This window comes from Cariama cristata, unplaced genomic scaffold (genome assembly GCF_000690535.1).
Source record: "Cariama cristata isolate BGI_N322 unplaced genomic scaffold, ASM69053v1 scaffold2721, whole genome shotgun sequence".
Lineage (NCBI taxonomy): Eukaryota > Metazoa > Chordata > Aves > Cariamiformes > Cariamidae > Cariama > Cariama cristata.
The window spans coordinates 36,553-58,231 of record NW_009599631.1 but is presented as its reverse complement, the minus strand read 5'-3'; the positions used below and the strand labels follow the sequence as shown (position 1 = coordinate 58,231).

The 21,679-nt window shown below is 35.7% G+C and overlaps 1 protein-coding gene across 2 annotated transcripts in view; it reads left to right on the top strand.

Moving 5' to 3' along the window:
• Positions 1–21,679, top strand: part of PRKCZ (protein kinase C, zeta) — a 65,739-nt gene that overhangs the window by 15,639 nt on the left and 28,421 nt on the right. Inside the window, exons 5-9 of one of the 2 annotated variants that reach the window (XM_009709739.1) lie at positions 13,733–13,818; positions 16,713–16,844; positions 18,074–18,134; positions 18,835–18,887; positions 20,895–21,083. In XM_009709739.1, the coding sequence (XP_009708041.1) occupies positions 13,733–13,818; positions 16,713–16,844; positions 18,074–18,134; positions 18,835–18,887; positions 20,895–21,083 (521 nt within the window). Of the gene's footprint in view, positions 1–13,732; positions 13,819–16,712; positions 16,845–18,052; positions 18,135–18,834; positions 18,888–20,894; positions 21,084–21,679 lie in introns of both variants that reach the window. The other variant, XM_009709738.1, reaches the window with a different exon arrangement.

Below are 21,679 nucleotides of genomic sequence, written 5' to 3'. Positions count from 1 at the left end.
GATTGGCAGTTTTATAACTTAGTTATTGTAGTCTCAGTTTATTTACACTGACAGATCTTGGTCTGATTTATCACACTTGGTGCTGTAGAGCATTGTATAACAAAGCATGTTCAGCTGAACTATTTCTATCGATTTGTAGGACTTCCCTCATGGAATTGCCAGTTTTATCAGAGAAATACTTGTTTTTGTGACATCAGCTCCTTGACATCCATGCCATGTTTTAGTTTGTGCCTCAGCTGCTAGCTACAGCCTCTCAAGGGAGCCAGTACCACCCGTGCCTGGATGCATGAGGCAGAGATGTGAAAGAGAGAGACGGGGGTAACCAGTCTTCCATTAAATATTTGCTCTTAATGTTCGAGCTGATCCTGCCTATTGTCCTTGGTATCTAATGTTATTCAAACAGCGGCATCAGTGGAGTAAAGGGAAAATGTTTCATTTCCTACCTACTACATTGTAAAGCGTAAAGAATTACATGCTGAAGAAGCTAAAGAATAAAACCCAGTGAGTAATGCATGCTTTTTCTATAGATTTTATGTATCATCATTGTGATTGCTGTTATGAATTGAGGCCATTGATGCAGTGTGTGTGTACGTGTGGTGCAGTAGATAATAGAACTCAGCATTTTGGTTATGATACAGTTGCTTTGCCTACCACCCTCCTTTGCAGCCATAGATTGTTACAAATGCAGAGATTCCTCCTGCCTCTCGTGCGTAGGGATGTGGCTGAGAGACCTCTCAGAAATGCTGATAAAATTGCACTGAAAGGACTCTTGGGGAACGTATTTTAGGAGGAAAAGAACAGAGGAGTGAGTGATGCTGCTGCTGCTAATGTTGGAGATTCATGAAAGAAATGTATCCCAAAAACCCTGACGGTATGTGTTCAGGGCCTGTTTATTGTAAGATTGCTGATGTAAAGATTAACGATTTGGAAGCATCGTTTTCTAGGGCCTTTTTGTTGAATTGTGTTTAGTAATTGTCTTGGATGTTTTTTAATTGTGAAATGCTTATTTTGAATTAAGGTTTACTTAGTTTTTAATACTGTTAGAATAAACTGTGCTAGTACACTTCTGTATTTTTACGTCTGAACAAATAGATATGTGTATTTAATGTTAAAATTCATCTTGGATTTGGGTAGCTAGTGCTAACAAATTTTAAGGTTGTTTTGCTGTTGGCTTCGTTTAATAGAATGCAGACTAGGAAACCTTTAAATGATTTCACGAAAGATAATGAATATGTTTTTAATGTGTAAGTACTTATGGCATTAGTATGACAGTAGACTAATATTTTTATTATTTAATATTTCTGACTGATTTTGCTGCCTTTTTTTGTAATGATTACACTGTGTTGTGGATGTCTCTTATGCTCTTTGTTTATATGCTCAGTATTTTAGCATTAGGTGTTTGGACTTCATTTTTCCCCAAGCAGTCTTTCTTGAAAATTTCATCATAGGGTTGAGTAAAGGTATCTTAGTAACCTAATTATTGTTGTGAGCTATTTTATCTTGGGTATAGATATTTGAGTTTGCTTTATGTTCTGCCTGATACTACAAAATAGCTCTAAAAGGCTTCTTGCTACAGTAGTGTGGCCTGTAAATATTTTTCTAGCTCATAAGGCAGGTTTTTCCCTTCGTTTGTTACTGTATTGGCAGCAGTGATTAGGTTATTCAGAGCACGTGAACCAATTTCATCCCCCAATGAAGAAAGGAACTATTGCGACCATAGAGACTATTCTGAAGACATAGATTGGATTGCACTGGATAATTAGGCAATTTTGAAACTGCTAGTAACCCTCTCCTGGTTTTTAGTAATTGAACTGACAGAGAGGAAAATAGTACAATTTTTAATGCAAGATATGTTGTTGCTCAGGAATTGAAAATAGCTGTGTCATAGTTTCTTAAGAATACCTGAAATATCCTCCTCTGTCTTAACTGTGTACCACTTTTTTTTTATATGTGGCATATTTGAAAAATAGACATCAGATCATGAGATGGCATAAGTTACTGAAAACAGAATTGTAGTTAAAGGTCTATTTTGCTTATAATCATTTAATGTTTTAAAGAAAAATGTTGAAATTATTTTAGAATTAGGTAGGAAACATCCGATGAATAATAAAGAGCTAGGCCTTTTGATAATTGAGGCGTGAAATTATAAAGCATGCATCTGATTGTAGGGTTTGATATCTTCCCTTACTTTTAAGATACTGGATGTCTTAGCAGATGTTTGTATACCAGCTCATAAACTATAAACTAAAAATGCAGTGGAATAAGGAATGCTTGGGCTAGTTTTTAAGGTGTCATAAGAAATATCTTGTGGGTTTGGGTGTTTTTGTGTTGTGTGTGTTGTTTTTTTTTTAATTCTACCCCTCCTCTCTTAGCTGTTTCTCAGAACGTAGTATAATCATGCAGGAAAGATGTCACCTGGTTTTAGAAAACTTCTCTTGAATGTAATGTCTAGCTCCATCCCTCTGTGTTCTCTCATACTTCTAATGTAGATACTTCTCAGAAGTTGGTAAATCTACTTTTGATACACAGGCATTTGGGGTAACTAAATTGGCAAGAAGGTCATGAAGCTTTTTGTGTTATTTTTTGGAATTAGTGTATGTCTGTGAGCCTGTTAAACCTTTGTTAGGCCTGTCTGTTTCAGTAGCTTGAAAGAGCTATTTAATGTGTAACCTCTTAAATGATATGGTCAAGGTTAATTATATATTATTATACTTGGGATTCTGTGTAATACTTTTTTTAATTAGCTGCCTTATGCAAGTTACGGTTTTTAATGTTTAACTGAGCCACAGAAATGACAACAGAGGCCTGCAGGGCAGATAAATGGGCTTTTCAACATTTATCTCCTGGATTTTTAAGTTGCTGTGTGAGAAACCAGATTTTGTGTGAGATTTCAGGTGCTGCTAATAGGAAATGGAGAGAACTTCAGAAGTGAAGTCCGATAACAGCTGGCTGGCCGCTGGAGACTTGCTGTCAGTACAACTCTGGATGGTAAATAAATGTCCTGAAGTAAAAAAGCAAAAAGAATCTAACTTTAGGCATGTTGAAAGGGTGGTTTTCAGAAGAGGTGTGTGAGAGTCCTAATCATCACTGTCAGTGCAAGAGTTAAGTGTTGAACCGACTGTGCAATTCTGTCCTTAAACCACAAGGGGAAGGTAGTGACTTGGGTAGTGGAAAAATGAAAAACTGGTATTTTCAATATTGACTCGGAAGCACCTCATTTGTAATTCTGAAGTTCCATTACTAATTCTTTTGCATCTGTAAGTGCTTGTCCTTGAATTATTAGCTGGGGAAATAATTAAAAGGAAACGAGAAACTATTTGAAGGCAAAATTTCATGATTTTAGTATGGTCCTCTTAACATCATTATTATGAGCGTGTTATTGTAAAGGTAATCTACTGCATTCTTCAATAAAGCAGGTACAGGTGCCCTGTGACTGCCACAGGACTCCCTGTTCTTTAGATTGTCAACTCTAAAAACTGCACTTACCCATGGGGATTGCAAAGAAAGGAAAACCACAGGCAGGCGGTGATAAAATTGATAATGTAGAGCCTGAAACAATAAGTCCATTAATTTCAAGGTGGAATCATTGTTTTTAACAATAGCACTACAAGCTATCTCAATGTTACTTTAAACTTGTTGGAAGGAACAGTTAACATAAGATGATTTTACACAGCAGATCTCGTATTATACACAGATAATGGAGAGCAGAGTAAAAATCTTTAGGTTTTAGGTGGGAAGCAGTGTGTAAACTTTGCCGATCCGGTATAATTATCTTCATTTCCTCTGTGGTGTGAGTTGAAAGCCCCCTTCCAAAAGCTGAAAGACAAATACCGTCATTAATTCGAAAGATTTAAACATGCATTCTTTAACATGTCAAACACTATAGCTTTCCATTTACAGATGAGATGAAAAGGCAGGTACATGACTGTATCATGCAATTTTTTTTCTCCCTAAGGATGAGAAGCTGTAGGATGGAAGGTTGCTCTCTTGGGAAACAATAATTCTCTGCATCATAAAAGAATTAGCTAAGATGGAAGACTTAACTAGTTTGCTATTAGAATTATTATAATTTAATCTGGAATATAACAGGTATGATGAGTAACTCCTGAAACTATTTAGATTTTTTTTAGCTACTGTTACTAAATAAGTTTACTGATACTTTATTTTGCTGCAAACTCTACTTCTTATTTATACTTGTGAAATCTATAAGCGCTATATCCATATAGTATATGAGGAAGCTTAGAAGGAGTAAAAGTACAAATGGGAGAATCTCTGAGATTAGTTTTATTTATTGAATGATAAAAACTGAGCACAATTCATAGAACTCAAATTGTGACGTAGTAAGAATGGACATTGTGTGCACTTAATTTCAGCTTGCTTTCCTCCTAATACGAAGCAGAATAAGGTACTGTGAGGTACAGATGTGTCAAAACTGTTGGGCTGAAAGGCAATACATCTGGAGACTTATTCCTGCTACAAGGTAATAGTGTCCTCTCTTGTACTGAGGTATTGCATCCTTTTCTGGGTATAATATTAGCAGAATACTGATTAAATGGGAAAGAATTCAGAGAAATACACTCAAGAGTCCAGTTTCTTAGGAAAGATAAAGTACACCTTTATGAAGTAATAGCTAAACTGAATTTCTGTCATTCTGCTAATAGTGGAATAATGTAAACATTGGGAAGGGAAATGGAACTGTATTAGAGTGGATCATAAGCTGAAGTAAAGGTACCATGCTGTGAAGGAAAACAGCTTGACTCAGTAAATGTGTCCTAACACTGAGGCTGTAGGAACTAAATAATGGTTTCAAGGACATTGTGAAGGCCACCTTATGAAAGCTTGACGTATTTAAAATAAATGTTAAATCAATTTTGAATAGCTGGTGGATTTTTTGAACAGTTTTGCATTTTTAGTGATAATGAAATCAAATAGGTGTTGCCTATCACTTGAGGGAAAATCAAGGAATTCAGTACACACTGGAAAAAAACTTAAGAAATAACCATCAATTTAACACAAATCGCAGCAATCGTAAAAAACAGGAACTCCATGCTTTTCATGAAGTAGGTATGAACAGTGCAAGGTGAATGCATTGTTTAAGTTGGAGGAGTTTTTAGCTAATTTTAATTTCAATTTCATTCTAAGCACAGGTTCTGGAAACTTTTAGTAGTTCTGTGATATCAGCTTGATGTTCAATAGCAGTTCAAAATACAAATAGAATTGTACAGGTAACTGTGAAATAGTGGGAGAATCAGGTGCACAAGACAGGCCACAGCCAAATCTATGCAAAGATTTCAGTGTAAGGAGAGCAAGACTAGGACTTCAACTTAGAAAAAGACAACTGATGAAATATGAGACAGTTAATTTAAAAATCGTTTATGGCATGGATTAAGTTAAATCAGTTAACTGTTTCCTACAGGGCAAGAGGTGGGGCTCTTAAAAATGATGTCTTCTAGAATGTTTTCTAGGGGATTTGTAAGTAGTTAGCTTTTTGGTTTATCCTCCTCTTCCAACTGCCTTGAAGCATGAATACCAAATTTGTTTTCATTTAATTGACAAACATTTTTGCTTTGACTAGATAATAATGTATGAGTAAACTCTGGGCTGTTAGTCACTGATTTGTATTCTTAACAGTTCTTAGCGATTAGTTAGTAAATTATTTGTCTCACAAGTAAAAAGAGAATTCGAATTCTGTGATTGACTTCACAGTTGGCATTCTAGAATTCAGTGTGGAAGTAGGTGGATCACCCAAACTTACTATAATTTCTGTACCAGGTGACTGGGAAAATCCTACTCTTACCCTAGTTTAATACCAGATTTATCCATCTTGGTAACATTGCAAGTGTATTCAACTGTTCCACTCGTACATGCACAGCAGTATTTCATGAAAAGAAACAAATTGTTGAATTGTACGGTCTTTCTTTGCTGAAGGTGATGTTCAGTTTTGTCTGAGGTTCAAATTGTAACTGTTCCTGTGCATCACCCAACTTGTGTGCAAGTCAGACAGATGGCCACTTTAGCCATGGGACTTACTGCACTCAGCAGCCTACCCAAAACAATTACAGTTCTTATACTTGATGTTAATACAATCTGAATCAATTAAAAATGTGCGGTTTTTGCTATATCTTATTATGAGATTTTTTTTAAAGTCTTTCATTTATTTTTTTTGCTTGCCAGAAACATGCCAAGCTATCTCATGCATTTGTTTGCCATGATTGCTGGAGGGTTACATTTCCATTACAGTTTTCAACAAATAATTCTGTAAACTGTGTTTGCTGCTAAGTGTTTAGATACCTCTTTTAAAATATCAGTTGATTATTTTCTTTTGCTGAAGAGATATTAAGTCAAATCCTTGGATGTCTCCCGTTTGTTTGATAGCTAAAGTAACTATGTTGGTTATTCTGGTAGGATGCATCATTGTCTTCCACACTGGGTGTCTCTGGGAGGTGCATTTGTGAGACCTCATCCACAATATTTTTCCAGTTGATCAGTCCCTCTGATCACAAGTAAAAGGATCTTTTAAGGACATCTTACATATTGTCTAAACTTTTTATTTTTTGTATTTCTGTGAATATAAGGTAGTGGGGGTTTTTAGTTTGAAACTAGAAGCTTGTGTTTTTAAAAATAGTTTAGATCGCTTTGTTTCTTAATTTCCCCATGTATTTTGAACGCAGTCAGTATTTTTAATGACAAGGACAATCCAGATTTTCTAATTGCCATTCATAATGAGCTTTTTAACTTGGAGACCAAGAAAGAACATAAGACGTTAATGGGTGTGACTGATCTAAAGAGATGGACAGCACCAGTGCAGCAGAGGCTTCTTAAAAGTGAGATGTTAGTTCTGGTTTTATTGGATGGCATTGTCTTCGTAAATGTGACTTATCACCTTGCAATGGCACGGAGCCATTTTAACAGAAGGATATGAATATGAGCAACCAAGAGGTGCATGAGAAAACATTGTGTATGGAGAACAGGTTTTCTACCTAGTCTTGTTTCCCACCAGTCCTGAAGTGGGAGTCAGTTGACCCCCTTCTAAGTCAGTGGGGGATAGGATATTCAAAGAGTATTCTAGCTGTGTTGCAATAAATACCGGCAAATATTACTGTTCTGTGAGATACAGTTTTATTTCCTTGTTGGTTCTCTGCTGATGTTATATGTAGTACACTTCCTTTGTCGTCATTGCCATCTTAATTGTACTTGATTTTCTTTTTTTTACAGAGGTTGATCTGACTTTGAGGTTTAATTTTAGTGTCTCTTGAAAAAGAAAAGAAGGATGGGGCTATGGTTCCCCAACTGCTAATCAGTATTAAAAATAAAATGTTGTCTTCTGACCGTTTTAATAACTTCAAGAGGTGAGAGTGCTTAATACCTTTATATTGTTAAGGATACTCTTTTCCTTTTCTAACTTCTGAAAAGGAATGGCAATTGTACATAGCAGCTTATTCATAATAAAAAGGGCCAAGTAACATCCCATACAATGTATGTCTGTTACATTCTTTAGAAAGCAGTTTTATTGTTTCAATTTAACTATTTGGGACATACTAAGAAATAGATATGTGAAACAACATACTATCAAAGTTCTTCAGAATTTACTTTCCCAAAATTTGTTCTATCTTTATATGTAATTATTTTTATATCTTATCTTTTTATTTAACTCAGAGTCTATCTGAAATACCAGTATCAATTTCCTACTTGTAATTCATGAGTTGGTTTTGAAAGAATGCTCACTTGTCTGCTCAGCAAAACATTAAAAGAACAAAACAAAAACTGGGCATTCTTATACTGTCCAGCTGGCGGGCAATGTAATTGGCCTGTAAACAAGTTGCATTAATCTCTGAGAAGTGATTTGCAGCAATAGCAAATTATCTCTGTGCTTAGTATAGTAAAAGATTTCATTATAGTTTGATCACATAAAAGCAGACTTTGCAATTGTATTTGTAAATCCAAATGCAGAGGAAATAATTTTTTTGTGGTCATCTTACTGCCATTCATTGGTGTAAACCACACTTTTCAGACACCTGATTAATCTCTGACATGTTCTGGAAAATGCAAGCATTTCTAAACTTCCAGATGGAAAAATAATATTTTGGGCTTGAGCGCAGGTTGGACGTGTCTTAAAGTGGTTCTTTTCTCCAGTGCTGGGAACATGTATTGTCATTTGAAAAATAGTTGTGCCGCCTTCTATTTCTCCCTAGTTTACCAAGTTACATTTTCAAAGGTAGGATTCACATCCTTTCTGCTAAGTTCTGAGGAGGCCATTATTGAATTGAGGGAATGTCTTCTGTAGGTGAGTTAATTTGGAATGAACACTGAACAGTAGACAAATTGCTCATCCATTTATATCCACAATTAAATTTTTTGTGTGTATTTAATTTTTTCCATAAGTTTTTTCTACAGTTTTTTTTAAAAGATGGGAAAACCCCAACCCTAAGGAATGTCTTTGAAACAACAATATTAAATATATTTACAAGGTTCATTGTGCATTACTGTTAGTGATGTAGTTGCACAGCTTGACAACAGAGGGAAGAATTGCACAACAGCAAGTCTGTTGTTTCACAGTGCTTTTTAGGTAGAGACAGCTGGTTAATTTTGTTTCAGTTTGAGTGGTTTTATTTCCCTTGTAATCTTAACTTGAAGAACAGTCTCTTTTTTTTATTTAACTCTAATTTTCTAGTCTTGGAAGTAGATAAAGTTCAGTACATTCATTGTAATTGGAATATATATTTGTGTTCCCCAATAAAAATTTGCTATCCCTGTTAGCAGCTTAAAATATCTTTTGTTTTCCTCTAAACTTGTTCATGTATAAAATGAATATTCAAAAAATCTTTTTTTTTTTGTTAGGCAAAGGCTTGTCTTTAACAAATATTAGAGAGGAAAGATCACTTTGTTTAATTAGGGGTATGATATCTCCTTCAGCCTCCAAGCAGCTAACTCAGAAGTCCTTAATGAGTTAACTGATGTGTACTGTAAAACAAATGAAAAAGCAGCCCTTTTCATTAAACACAGTAATTAAATGCTCATGCTTTTGTGATGGCATTCCTTTTTCTAGGTGGCTGGGATCAATCACAGCTGTAAAAAATTTACTACTTCTTATCAAGAATCATGGAATCCCTTACTTGTATTATTGTAAATTGTTTTAGAAACATGTACCAAAATATTTTTCTCTCGGGTTCAAAAGGATCCATTTTCCCATATGAAGTATAGGGGTGAAATGTGTACTGAGATTAGAGCCACCTTCACTCTTCACATGAAACACTGACAATAAATTATTTGTTTCTTATTTCAAGATATATACTTACTGCCATTTTAAGAATCTGTTTATTGCTCAAGGTGGTTTCTTTGATCTAGTATAGCTCTAGTTAGGATTTTTGAAGCTAGTAATGCTTCAAAATAATAATGATGTTAAAATTCCAACTCCTTTTTATAATCTGCCATTATCCTTAAGTGAATTTTTGGGATGAGTAACCTTTTTCATGAGTGTGTTCCTAGATACATAGAATACACATTTTAATCCAGTTCAGTAGGTTATTCTAAGCAGGTTGCCCAGGATCATGTCCAGATGGCTTTTGTCAGTCTCTACAACCTCTCTGGGCAACCTGTTCCAGTGCTTGGTCACCTTCACTGTGAAGAAGTGTTTCCCTATGTTCAGAGGGAACCTCCTGCGTTTCAGTCCCTGCCCGTTGGCTCTGGTCCTGTCACTGGGCACTGCTGAAAACAGTATGACCCAGTCTTAATTACAAATACTTGAAGGGAAGGAATATACGTGGATGAGATGTCTCCAAGCCTTCCCTTCTCCAGGCTAAACAGTCCCAGCTCGCTCAGCCTCTGCTCATATGAGAGATGCTCCAGTCCCTCAGTCATCTTAGTGGCTCTTTGCCAGATTCTCTCCAGCAGCTCCATGTCTCTTGTGTACTGGGGAGCCCAGAACTGGACACAGTGCTCCTGATGGGGCCTCACCAGTGCTGAGTAGTGGGGAAGGATCCCCTCCCTTGACCTGCTGGCTATGTTCTTCCTAAGGCAGCCCAGGCCACTGTTAGCCACCTTTGCCACAAGGGTTCGTTGCTGGCTCATGTTCAACTTGGTGCCCGCCAGGACCACCAGGTCCTCTTCTTCAAAGCTGCTTTCCAGCTGATCAGCCCCTAGCATATACTGGTGTGGGGGGTTATTCCTTCCTGGGTACAGGATTCTGCACTTCCCTTTAAACTTCATGAGGTTCCTGCCTGCTCAATTCTCCAGGGGTTGAGGTCTCTCTGGCAGCACAGCCATGTGGTGTATCAGCCACTCCTCTTGGTTTTATATCATCAGTGAACTTGCTGAGGGTATGCTCTGCCCCATCCAGGTCACTAATGAGGATGTCGACAGGATTGGAGCCAGTATTGTCCCCTGCCGACAGACACTGACAGACACTGGACTCCAACTAGACTTTGTGCCGCTGACTGAATACGGATTACAAAAATGAATACTATTATTGATAATACTAAGAACATATTATTGTCTCATAAAATTAATCTTACTGTGTAGTAATAGTAATAATAATAGAACTTGTGATATAGAGGTGTATCTTAAAATGATCACTGTTTTCTCATATTTTATTTTTTTTTACCGTGGCCCCTTTTAGAGACAGGAATAGGAGTTGATTTGCCTTGGACCCTGCGCTGCATCAGTGGCAGTTATAGTGGTAAATTTTAGGGGTTCCTACTTTTTAAAGCTATGTTATATTAAGTTCAGTTTTTGTTAGATTGTTGACTCACAAGTGTGTGATATAAACCTCTGACTTTGATTTAATATTTATCATTAATTAGGGAAGTGACTTGCTCCTTTATTTACAGACTTCATCAGCACAAGCTGCTTGTTCACTTATCATTCACTTTATCTTATCACTGACATGAGGAATATTATGTTCAGAACACAGATGTATTAGGTTGCCTCCATATGGTGCTTTGTCTAATGAATCAATTAGCTATTTTGGAAAAAATCCTTGTGAATTTTTTTGCTCTGTGGAAAGTCATCCTACAAATGATGGAACAGTTTTTCATTGTTTGTGTTTGAGCATATTTTTAGGCAAAAACTTTGCAATGGCTTTGCTAGGTTCTCATTTAAATTTTCTTTACACTTAAGCAGGTGTTTCTTTGTTTGCTTTAAAGTTTATATTCTGCATATTTTGAAGAACTGTTTGAGTCAAACATATCAAATAATACACCTTTATTATAGTAACTATCTTTTCCACTTTTATGGCATGCAGTCTTTCAGTGTCTTTGAGAAGTTGGTTTTGTTGGTTTTTTTTCCAAATTGTTAACAATTCATTTAATAGTGCAATGTCTGTTTCAAATGGTTGTGAAGTAAACATTTGCACATGCAAATAGAGTAACATACGAATGTTTGTAGATTTGGCACTGTAGATTTGTGGAGTCTTCAATACTTGTATGCGTTGTGCTTTTGAAGGACAAAAATAGAGTATCTAAAAATCATACCCAGTATTACAATCGGAGTTTACACATTGTGTGTTAGTAGCCTGTGGTTTTTGACTTGCTCGATATTAAGTTAAAATAATTTTTCAATGAAGAAACTATTCACTACTTGCGTTATCTTTTGGCAGTGAAAAATGGGGTTTTTAGTAAAAAAAAAAAAAAAAAAAAAAACCAAAAAAAACCAAAAAAACCCACAGAACTTCATCTTTAAGGTGTGGATATTTAAAACTTAACTGTTTAAAGCTTGAAAGACAGAAACATTAAAGATGAAAATTTAAGGCAGTTTTGCATTAACTTCTGAGGATTATAAATTTACAGTTTAATACTTTGTCAAATTGTAGCAACGTTTATCAATCAAGTCTATCAAAGCTTTTGTATTAAAAGTTCTTTACTGCATTGTCTGGGGCATTTTAGTTAACAGTACGTATTTTTCTACATATGATATTGGTTGCTATAGATTGTTTCACTTGTATTAGACTGATTAAAGGGCAGTTTTAACAGCTAACATAACATTGGACTCTCAGTTGAAAACCAAATAAGCAAAACCCAACATAACTCCTCTCCCCTCTTCAACTTCCTTATTGAGATTCTTATGGAGAAGTTGCAACTTTTCTAAAAGAGAGTAAGGCAATATTACAGACCCTGTTAAGGTGACAGGGAAGAAGTGAGGATCACTTTATATTGACGAAATATAATTCCTTGTTATGAAACTGAGTTGTTTTGGTTGGCAGAACCAGTGTACCTAGGTACCAATATAGCATATATATAGCCACCCGCAAGATATCATAAAAGTATATTTTACTATTGTCTTCTCAGATGGAGTTATTTATACTTTCTATGCTGTTCAGTTCGCCATTTACTATGAAACTGCCATACTTACTAATTTTCCTTTTTGGAGTAGAAGAAATATATTTTGTACAAGCTGCCAACTGTGTTAAGTTGCATTATAACTAGTATAAATAATTTGTTTTAAAATAGGCATACGCTTAAAACTTTGTATTGGAAGATCTTACTCATCATATTATGAAGATAGCTTTAAAAGAATGATATTGAAATCAGAATTATTCTAGTCTTGTACATTTCTTTTTCAAGTAAGAGGATATTACAACACCCATAAAATCACTATAAAATCCTTTTCCTGGAAATGTTGAAGGGGATGTCAGACTCATCTAACTGACTAAAATATGCTTGCTAACTTTTAAATATTACAGTAAACTTTGAGAACTCCTATATTTGAATCTCTTAATAGGTGTAATTAGAACTAATAATTAGAAAATCTTGCCAAATCTGATTTTTTTTAAAAAATTTTTTTAGCCTTTTGATAGCAGGAGTATGTTGTCAGTTTTAACAAAACTGCTGACTTTTCTGCTTAACTCACCACCCTCTTCTTTTCCCCCTGTACTCCCCACTCCACCCAGTACCCAGTTGTGTTGCCTGCTGGGGAAAGCTCACGACTTTGGTTGTGTGGCAGGGGTTGTTGGCTCCGTCACCGTTACAGCTGCGTGCAGCTCTAAACAGGACTGGTCTTACATAACACATTTTTCAACACTTAGCATTAAATATCTAACGTTTCTAATAAGCCAGTCACACAAAAATTGCACGTATGTATGTGAAAAGTGACAACAAAGTAATTTGGAGTCGATGCTAGGTACTGTCATGTATGGCCTCATGAAAAGTCTGGTTTAAGTGGATTAAATGATTTCTTGTTATGTTTAGAATATATCAGAAATAATGGCAGACCTGCACTTGAAATGTTTCCCTAACAGAAGAAATACTTTGGGTAATGTTTAATGGCAAGGTAAAAATGAGGTCAAATAATGTAGCTCTCAAGACGTGTAACATCTTTACCGTTGCATATCTAAAGCATTATTAGCACCAAATATCCTTTACGTGATTACATGTGAAGGTGACATGGGGAGATCAGCATCATCATTTTTACCAGAGAAAGCTGTTTCTTTAAGGGTTATCTGTCCTTCTCACCTGAGCTTGAATAGCAAGCAGCCAAGAAACTGTAACAAGATTATGATCATGTGAGGAAAAAGAGACGGGGATAGAGAAAAGGGAGAGGCAGTGGTGAAAGCACATCCTGCAGAAGCTGTCACTTACGGCTGCCTTTTAAAAAAAAAAAAAAATCAGCAGGGATTTTAGCTGTGCGTTGATATTTAGAAAAGCAAGATTGTTTTAAGTCACAACTTGCCTAACATAGCGTGTCTGGTATTGCTGTGCTACCATGCTGCTGCTTTACACCTTTTTAATTTCTTCCTTAGAATCAATCTACCGCCGTGGAGCCAGAAGATGGAGGAAGCTGTACCGAGTGAATGGGCATTTGTTTCAAGCCAAACGTTTTAACAGAGTGAGTACTGTTGCATAAAATGTTGGGTTTTGGTAATGTTCTGTGGTAATTGTTTTTTCAGTCTGTGCTTTTTCTGTATTTGAGTGTTGAAAAGAAAGGAAAAGCAAGATGCTTATTCATGTGACTTTTCAGTCTATGCAGTGTTATTCAGGTCATAGCAATCAGAAAAACTTGAAAGTCTTTGAATCTGGGAGGGAGTTAATAATATATGATTGGTAGGAATGATTTATTTTTGAAGATTCTAAAGAACTGGTTTTGTGACTATTTAAATTGATGCATTCTTAGGGCAGCTTTTCTCTCCTCCACTCTTTATGTGATTTTGATTGCTTGTTAGCATAATCTTTTACCTTCGGTACTTTTTGTCATTCTTAGATTAGAGCTCTTTATGTTAGCTTTAACTTTTTGAATCTGAGGTATTACATAATCTAATTAAGGGGAAAAAAAAAACCAAACTGGTTTATTGAGCTAAAATACAACTGCATTAAGAGTCTGACTTAATCCACCTAAGCAAGTGAATGTAGCTTTAAGGCTGACACACCTCCTTCACTTATCCCATTATGCCTAAGTATTGCAGCATATATACGTATGTAGTATACGCTTCTGGAAAGTGTATAGGAAAAGCCCCTGAAAACTCAGGATCTTATCACTAGATATGAGAAAAATTTAAGTCATATATCTGAATTATAACATGCATTTGTGTAATGTGGTGTACCAACTCAATGTTTTTAATTTGGAGTATGAAACGCATACTTTTTTGTGCTTATTTGCTACATAGTTAAAACATATTTCTTTGAAACATTGTGAATACATACCTGCCACATTAATAATCCATAATATTATAGATAATGATGTTTTAATTGAAATTAAGCAAACAGTGAATATACATATAAAGATTTTGAAACTTCATTAGCATGCCCATTTGTCAACAATCCTATACAAGACTACTGTGTTATAACTGTCTGTATACAAATGAAATCCAGAACACAAACCTATCCAACTGAAGTTAGTAATGAAGTTGACAGGAACTATAAAATGTGAAATTAAAATGTATAAATTAATAATAAATTATGCTTATATGTATTACTGAATTAGATACCAAATTTTAATGTTGACTCAATTTTTAAGACTGGAGTATTACCTTATGAATTCATTCCTTTTTCAAAATAACCTTTTAAAACTTTTTCAGATTATTCAGGTAAATGAACACATGCCAGAATCTAAACTTTAAACTTGTTGAACATAATATAAAGGCTAGCTGTGTTTGTATGCATTTTGGAGAGGTATGAGGGGGGGGATACCTGTATTACTGAAGGAATTTGGGAACTGCCCATATGTCTTATTTTTCCTTACTTCCCTGCATCTGACTGAAGTAAATGAGATTATTTTCTTGTATGTCATTTCCAGAGCCTAAGACATTGTATTTACTCTTAATATTACTGCTGCCAAACCTATACAAGAATACTGAAGGAAGTCTGATGGACTAGGAATTTTGAAAGACGTGGCTATAGATGTCTAAGGCTTCCTCTCTTATTCGGCAGTATGGTTGTTTGGTTGTGGTGGGTTTTTTGTTTGTTTTGGGTGTGTGGTTTGTTTTTTTTTATCCGTGGGCAATACAGTTTGGGTTTCTCCTGATCAAGGAGGACCAGCTGGACAGACAAATGGGGTGTAGTTATGTTTTGTTTCTACAGCTATCAAAATGAAAGGCAATAAAGAAAATATTTTTTTAAAATGATCCATTCTTTGATCATTATTTCTTTTTTCTTGTTTTTTAAATTTTTTTCTAATACTACTAGTAAGGATTCATAGTAGCTAAATGCCTTTGGGCAGGACACCGTGTGTGATTCATTAGTCTGAGGATCTGAAAAACCACACTCTAACTTGCAGTTTGCTGGGAGGAACAGACTTTCACTGTTCTGTGGCTTTAGGACAGTTGCAGAGTTCTGTCTAAGCCTGAAATGGGGGATGAGGCCAGGACTTCATGTGCAGCTTGCGGCATGATAGGCAATGTCTTAGCCTGTTACAGTAATTACTGTAGAAATTTTGCAGATAGAGAATAATGAGTAAGTCTTCTGTTGGCAACCTGTGCACTTTATAGAGGGACAGCTGGGACTAGGTGACTTCTTGGCATGGAAGAGTCTCAGATTGCTATTTGGCACTTTGGGTAAAGTGGATAAAATGACCACAGCGCACATACACTGGAAAAATTATTTGAATACCTGCCCTGTTAAAGTCAGCAGTAGAATGTCTGGCCTCTTAATTTGTCCTCATTTTCATTTAACTTCTTCAAGTGCCATTTTGTTGCATGTATAAAAAAAGGCCATATATTTTTTGATATTGAACAGTGCAACATACAGAGGTTTTACATCAGACTCGATAGATGAGTTTTAATTATGCGAAGTTTCTGCTAATGTTCTACAACTGTTAAAGTACATAGTTGCAGATATAGAACATTCTTTGTACTTTAAGTCTTTTGTAACATTTTGTGCCAGTCTTGTCCAAAGCAGTCCGTTTGGGTGCTTTTTATGCACAATTGTGTAGTACAAATTCCTGTCAGCTTTGTTTGGGTAACCTCTGACAGCACCTGAAATTCAAAATACACTTATTCTCTAAGAATGATTTGCTAATGTTAGGCTGTAATGTGTTCCATATGCTTGAGATATTTGTTTTCTTAATGTTCATTAAGAAAGGACTGCATTTAGCTGAATTCTAAGTATGAAGCGTAACCCTCCGTTATTAGGGAAACCCTGGATTAGAAGAATTAAGAATTATTACTGAACATCTGTTAGGAGGTGACTAGGATGGGTTCTAATAGGGTGGATTCTTGCTGCTAGATAACTACTTGCCTAATAAAAGGAATTGATAATTGACTTGATAATGCGCATTCTGACTTTTAGAGAGCGTATTGTGGCCAGTGCAGTGAAAGGATATGGGGTCTCGGAAGGCAAGGCTACAAGTGTATCAACTGCAAATTGTTGGTCCATAAACGTTGTCATATACTTGTTCCACTGACCTGCAAAAGGCATATGGTAAGTTTGCGTTCTGTGTAAAGGTGTTTCATTGTGTCCTGTGTTGCTGTTTGAAGATGTGCCTCCTAAGTACTTGAATGCTGTGTGTAGCTGTAGATTTCTAACCCTTGGTGGTATTTGGTTTTCAGTTTCTGAAATGTCTATGGAGGACAAGCGTTTGGATTGTGAGCAGTAGAGACAAAGTGAGAAAAGAAAACTTGTGATACGATTCCAGCATGAGCAAGCTTGAGTTTGACTTCTCCAGTATTTTACAGATAGAGAAAGGGTTGTTATTGATGATCTTGGCATTTGTTCCTTTTAGCCTGTGGGGGTGTTTTAAAAACTAGGGCACTTGTGTGGTTTTTGCACTACTGCCTGTGAAAAGGCTTGTTGCTCTCATGTTCTTGCCATCTCAGTTTCTCTAGTACTGTTCTCATCCTTTTCGCTTCCCTCGTGTGTGTTCCAGTGGCAATGCTAGTGTCTTTCCAAGGCTTTAAACATGAATCTGTATCCCTGAATTTTAGCCCTTCCCCATACTCATCGCAGACTCTAACCAGTATCTCACTGGTTGTTGCATCATGTTTTTTCTAACTCAAAACTTAAACGAATGTTTTTCTTTTTTGCTGTTGCATGTGACTTGCCTTGACATTACTTGATTCTTTGCCAATTTATTTATGCACATTGCTATACCTACTGGGATAGTCCTAGATGTCTCATTATGAATTATGAATGAGACAATGTCCAGATGTAAGACAAAACAGAGTACATTGGTATTGTGATCTTTACCAATTTATGCAATACCCTTTCATAATTACAATTCACGTGTTTTAAACAGGAAAGGAATATGCCAGTCCTTTGAATTGAGTAACACCACTCTGAAGTGTTTACTTTGTTGCAGTTCCATGTGAAACAGACTCTGAAGTCTTAACTAGAATTAAAGTGTGAACTTTGCAATAAAATAGACTAATTTTACTTTTAGAAGACTTCTGAACATCTACTGTAGTTGCAGAGAATGGTTGACATAGCATTCAGGCTGTTGTTAGGCTGGTTTTATAATGCGTTACAAAATGTTAATATTCGGAAATACTTTCTACAAAATCCAGTTTTCATTCTGGAAGATACAAATGTAAGGTTTTCATTGTATTGTAGTTATATGGCAAGACATGCTCACTTAAAAGGGACTGCATAAACCAACGTTTTTTTCCTACATAACTTATGTATTTTGCAAGGATTCGGTCATGCCTTCCCAGGAACCTCAGTTAGATGATAAAAATGATGAAGTTGACCTCCCTTCAGAAGAAACTGATGGAAGTGAGTACTTTCTTGTTAAGTTGGAATTCATGTGTTTCCTCATTTGGAGGCCCAGTTTCGATTCTATCCGTTTGGGTTTTTTTTAAAGTTTACTTTGGATTAGTTCTAGTTTAGTCCAGCGGACTAAATGCTCGTTAGGGACTCAGTTACAGTAAATGTACTTCATATCGTGTAGTTCCATTTCATCCTAAGTTCACATGCTCTGAAACCATTCTAGAATGTCAAGTTAAGCAAGGAGCAATTGGCAACAGTAGATTTATTTTTTAAAACAAGCAAAAAACCTGCACTTCAGATCCAAACTGTCATGCTAATGTAAGTGCACCCTCAGACTTTAAGTATTGCTTCATTTTGTGTGACTTGGAGTAATGTTTATAGGTTAATGTTTTTTGATTGTTTAAGCTGTCTTGTTTTAAGGGCCCATTTGTCGTACCCATTCTCCAAAATGACTCTGACCTTTCTCAGATATTATTATGAGCTCAAAGGTTCATTAACAGGTTTCTTACTGTCTCAGAGTTGGTTGTTTCTGCAGTGCCCCTAGGATCTGCTGTCAGAATTACAAGAATAAAGTGAAAAGTTTGATCAACTGTCCCACAGTATTTAAAGCAAACTGCTGACCCTAAGCTACTAAATAATCTTTCCATTTATCATATTTCTAATGAAGGCCTTAATAACCACACTACTTGTTTGATCTCTTTTCCAGTTCCCTACATTCCTTCAAACCGGAAACATGACAACATCAAAGATGACTCTGAGGTATATTTTAAAAGTATTTTTGTAATTCACATTTACACACTCTTAATCATACAACTTTTTATAAAATAGCTAATTACTTGTGCTATTTTTTCTACTGCCTTTTAGAAAAGAAGTCTGGGTTTTATTTCTGAAAATTGATAGGGTTTTTTCAGCGTTTTTGTTGGATTTTTCAGATTTGTTCTGTATACAGCTCTTGTTATCCCAATTGTGATGTGAGAAAGACTTTTTTCTTTTTCTCTCCCCTCCATTCATGTTGGAACAACAGTGATTTAGCAGAGGGTTTGACTTTATTGGTCCTTGCAACAAATGGTGGCTTTGACATTGTGTTGTTTGCTCTCTCTAATGGATGTACACCCTTTATCACCCTCAGGCTACCTCTGCAGGCTATCATTATGAAAGTTGGTTCAGTCTGATAATACATTAACTATCCAGCTCTCTGAGATGTTTCATATAAATAATACCTAATAATTTATAGACGGCTCCTGCGGAAATAGGAGTACAATAACATACACTTAAACTCTGTTTTTCAGCTCTTTTGTAGATGGTCTGACACAGTCTCTGCATACCAAGAATGTTATTCCCTTAAAGCAGTTTGAAAAATACCAATATGCTTTAATTCTAAAAGGCTTCAAGACGTTTCTTTTAAAAATGCTTCTGGCATATTTAAAATAAATAGGATGCACTCTGCAGAACACTAGCAGGTAGTTTGATATCCCACTTTTAACAAGGCTGCACCTTTTTTCCTTTACCTCCACTACAATACTTGTCACTACCGTTATTTCACACTTGAGTAGTTCCTGCTCTTGGGTAAGTGACTGCCTTATTTTCAGTCACGTGTCTTTAGATTTTATCTCAAATTCAGAGATGGAAGAGTATAAATTTAAAACACATCAGAGAATTTTAATTGCTATCTAGAATTGCTGACTTCTGCTATGGTTAGTGCTCAGGTAGATACTGTTCTTGTTTAAATTTTGTTTGCTGTTTGCTCAACTGTCCTGAATTATGCCGCTGTGGTTTTCCCACCTTGCTTTTGAGCATTACTAAGATAATTTAAGGTATCCTACAGAGAGGAAGTGGCATTCTGGGAGCTTTGTTGACTAGAATCTTTAAGCTCAGAGCAATCTCTTCTAATAGCAGTCAATCCTAGATCAAGATTCTTTATATAAATACTTTCCATAGTTCAGCAGAATGCTGATCTGTCTACAAGTACAGTAGTATGAGGTCAGATAAAAATAGGCTGCGGAAGTATGTTAAATCATTGTATATATTGGTAAAACACGGAATGTCAAAGTACATGCTGTATTTGTCTAGTTCAGCTGCTTGATCTTCAGTCTCATGTGTTCACATCTAATTCCAGCGAAGAGTCAAGATGAATTTATCTTTTTAAATAATGAATTTTAAAATGACATTTTTCATAGTGGAATATTTCCTGCAAGTTCTCACATTTGAGAAAGTGGCATCTGCTTCTATATGTTCCCAGGCACCTATTAGAAGTCTTCATTTTCATTAAAACTGTAATGAACTTAATGCAGACAGCTGTTGCCTAAACTGAAACAGAGACAGGTATATTCATTAGCAAATTATTGTTTTCTTATTTGTCCTCTTTTTAGGTAGCCTTTACTAATTTGTACTACAATATCTGTCAGAATATGAAAGATGCTTTTCACTTAGAGCAAAGGGTAATCCTACATGGCCTGCGGTTCAAGAATTTGAATAAAACCTCATTTCTCAAGCCATTGGCTTCTGTTTTCCAATAAGGAATATTTAAATGATTCATTGAATGACCTATTGCCTTGAAAAACGCAGTAATTTTTAGTAAGAGCAAAACCACTACCAACCAAACATTTCTAAACAAATGTGTTATAATCAACTATTCGAATCTGTGTGCCAGTGACAAGGGCAAGCAAACTCAGCAAATTCTGTCCAGTGATTAAAGACCTCTTTGCTTTAATAGTTACTTGTTATGAAAATGTCTTCTGTTTCTAGCATCTGTTTCTTTTTGTACAGGATATCAAACCAGTCATTGATGGAATGGATGGAATTAAGATTTCTCAGGGTCTTGGACTACAGGACTTTGATTTAATCAGAGTTATCGGACGTGGAAGTTACGCCAAAGTCCTTTTAGTTCGGTTAAAAAAGAATGATCAAATTTATGCTATGAAAGTAGTGAAAAAAGAATTGGTCCATGATGATGAGGTAAAAGTCTGTGTTAATTGCATTGTTACGTATTGTAAAAACGTAGTATGCTTTAACAAAAAACATTTGACTAAGAAAGCTGCTGAGGTTTTAGGCAACATTTCTGTAATAGAAGTTTTACTGACTTTTGCCCGTATTTGTCATCAACTGTCTGCATGAAGCACCAAGATTAAATCGGAGAGAAATGTCCCCTATTTTAATAACAATTAACAATTATTAATAGTTTTAGTAGAATGCCTGTGAAAAATATTGCAACCTGGATGTGCTAATCTATATGTGATGAGAGAAATAAGGTGGAATTTGGGCACTTAATTTTGAAAGAAAACAAAGATGTTTTCCAAGGCAAATGAATGTAGCTGCAAAGTGTTGTCTGTATTTCAGAGTAAGAGCTGAAATTGTGTTCTTAGTCACGATTATAGAGCTTATGTGCTAGTGATACAGTACTCTGGAATATTTTTTTCCATAGGTTTTAAAAAAAGAAAAATCACGCTGCTATCATTTAAGGTCACTATGGCTTAACTGGCTTGTAAAAAAAATTGTCTTTCCAGAAATCAGTGCTGCATTTCTGTTTTTCAAAATCCTGTTGAAATTTTTTT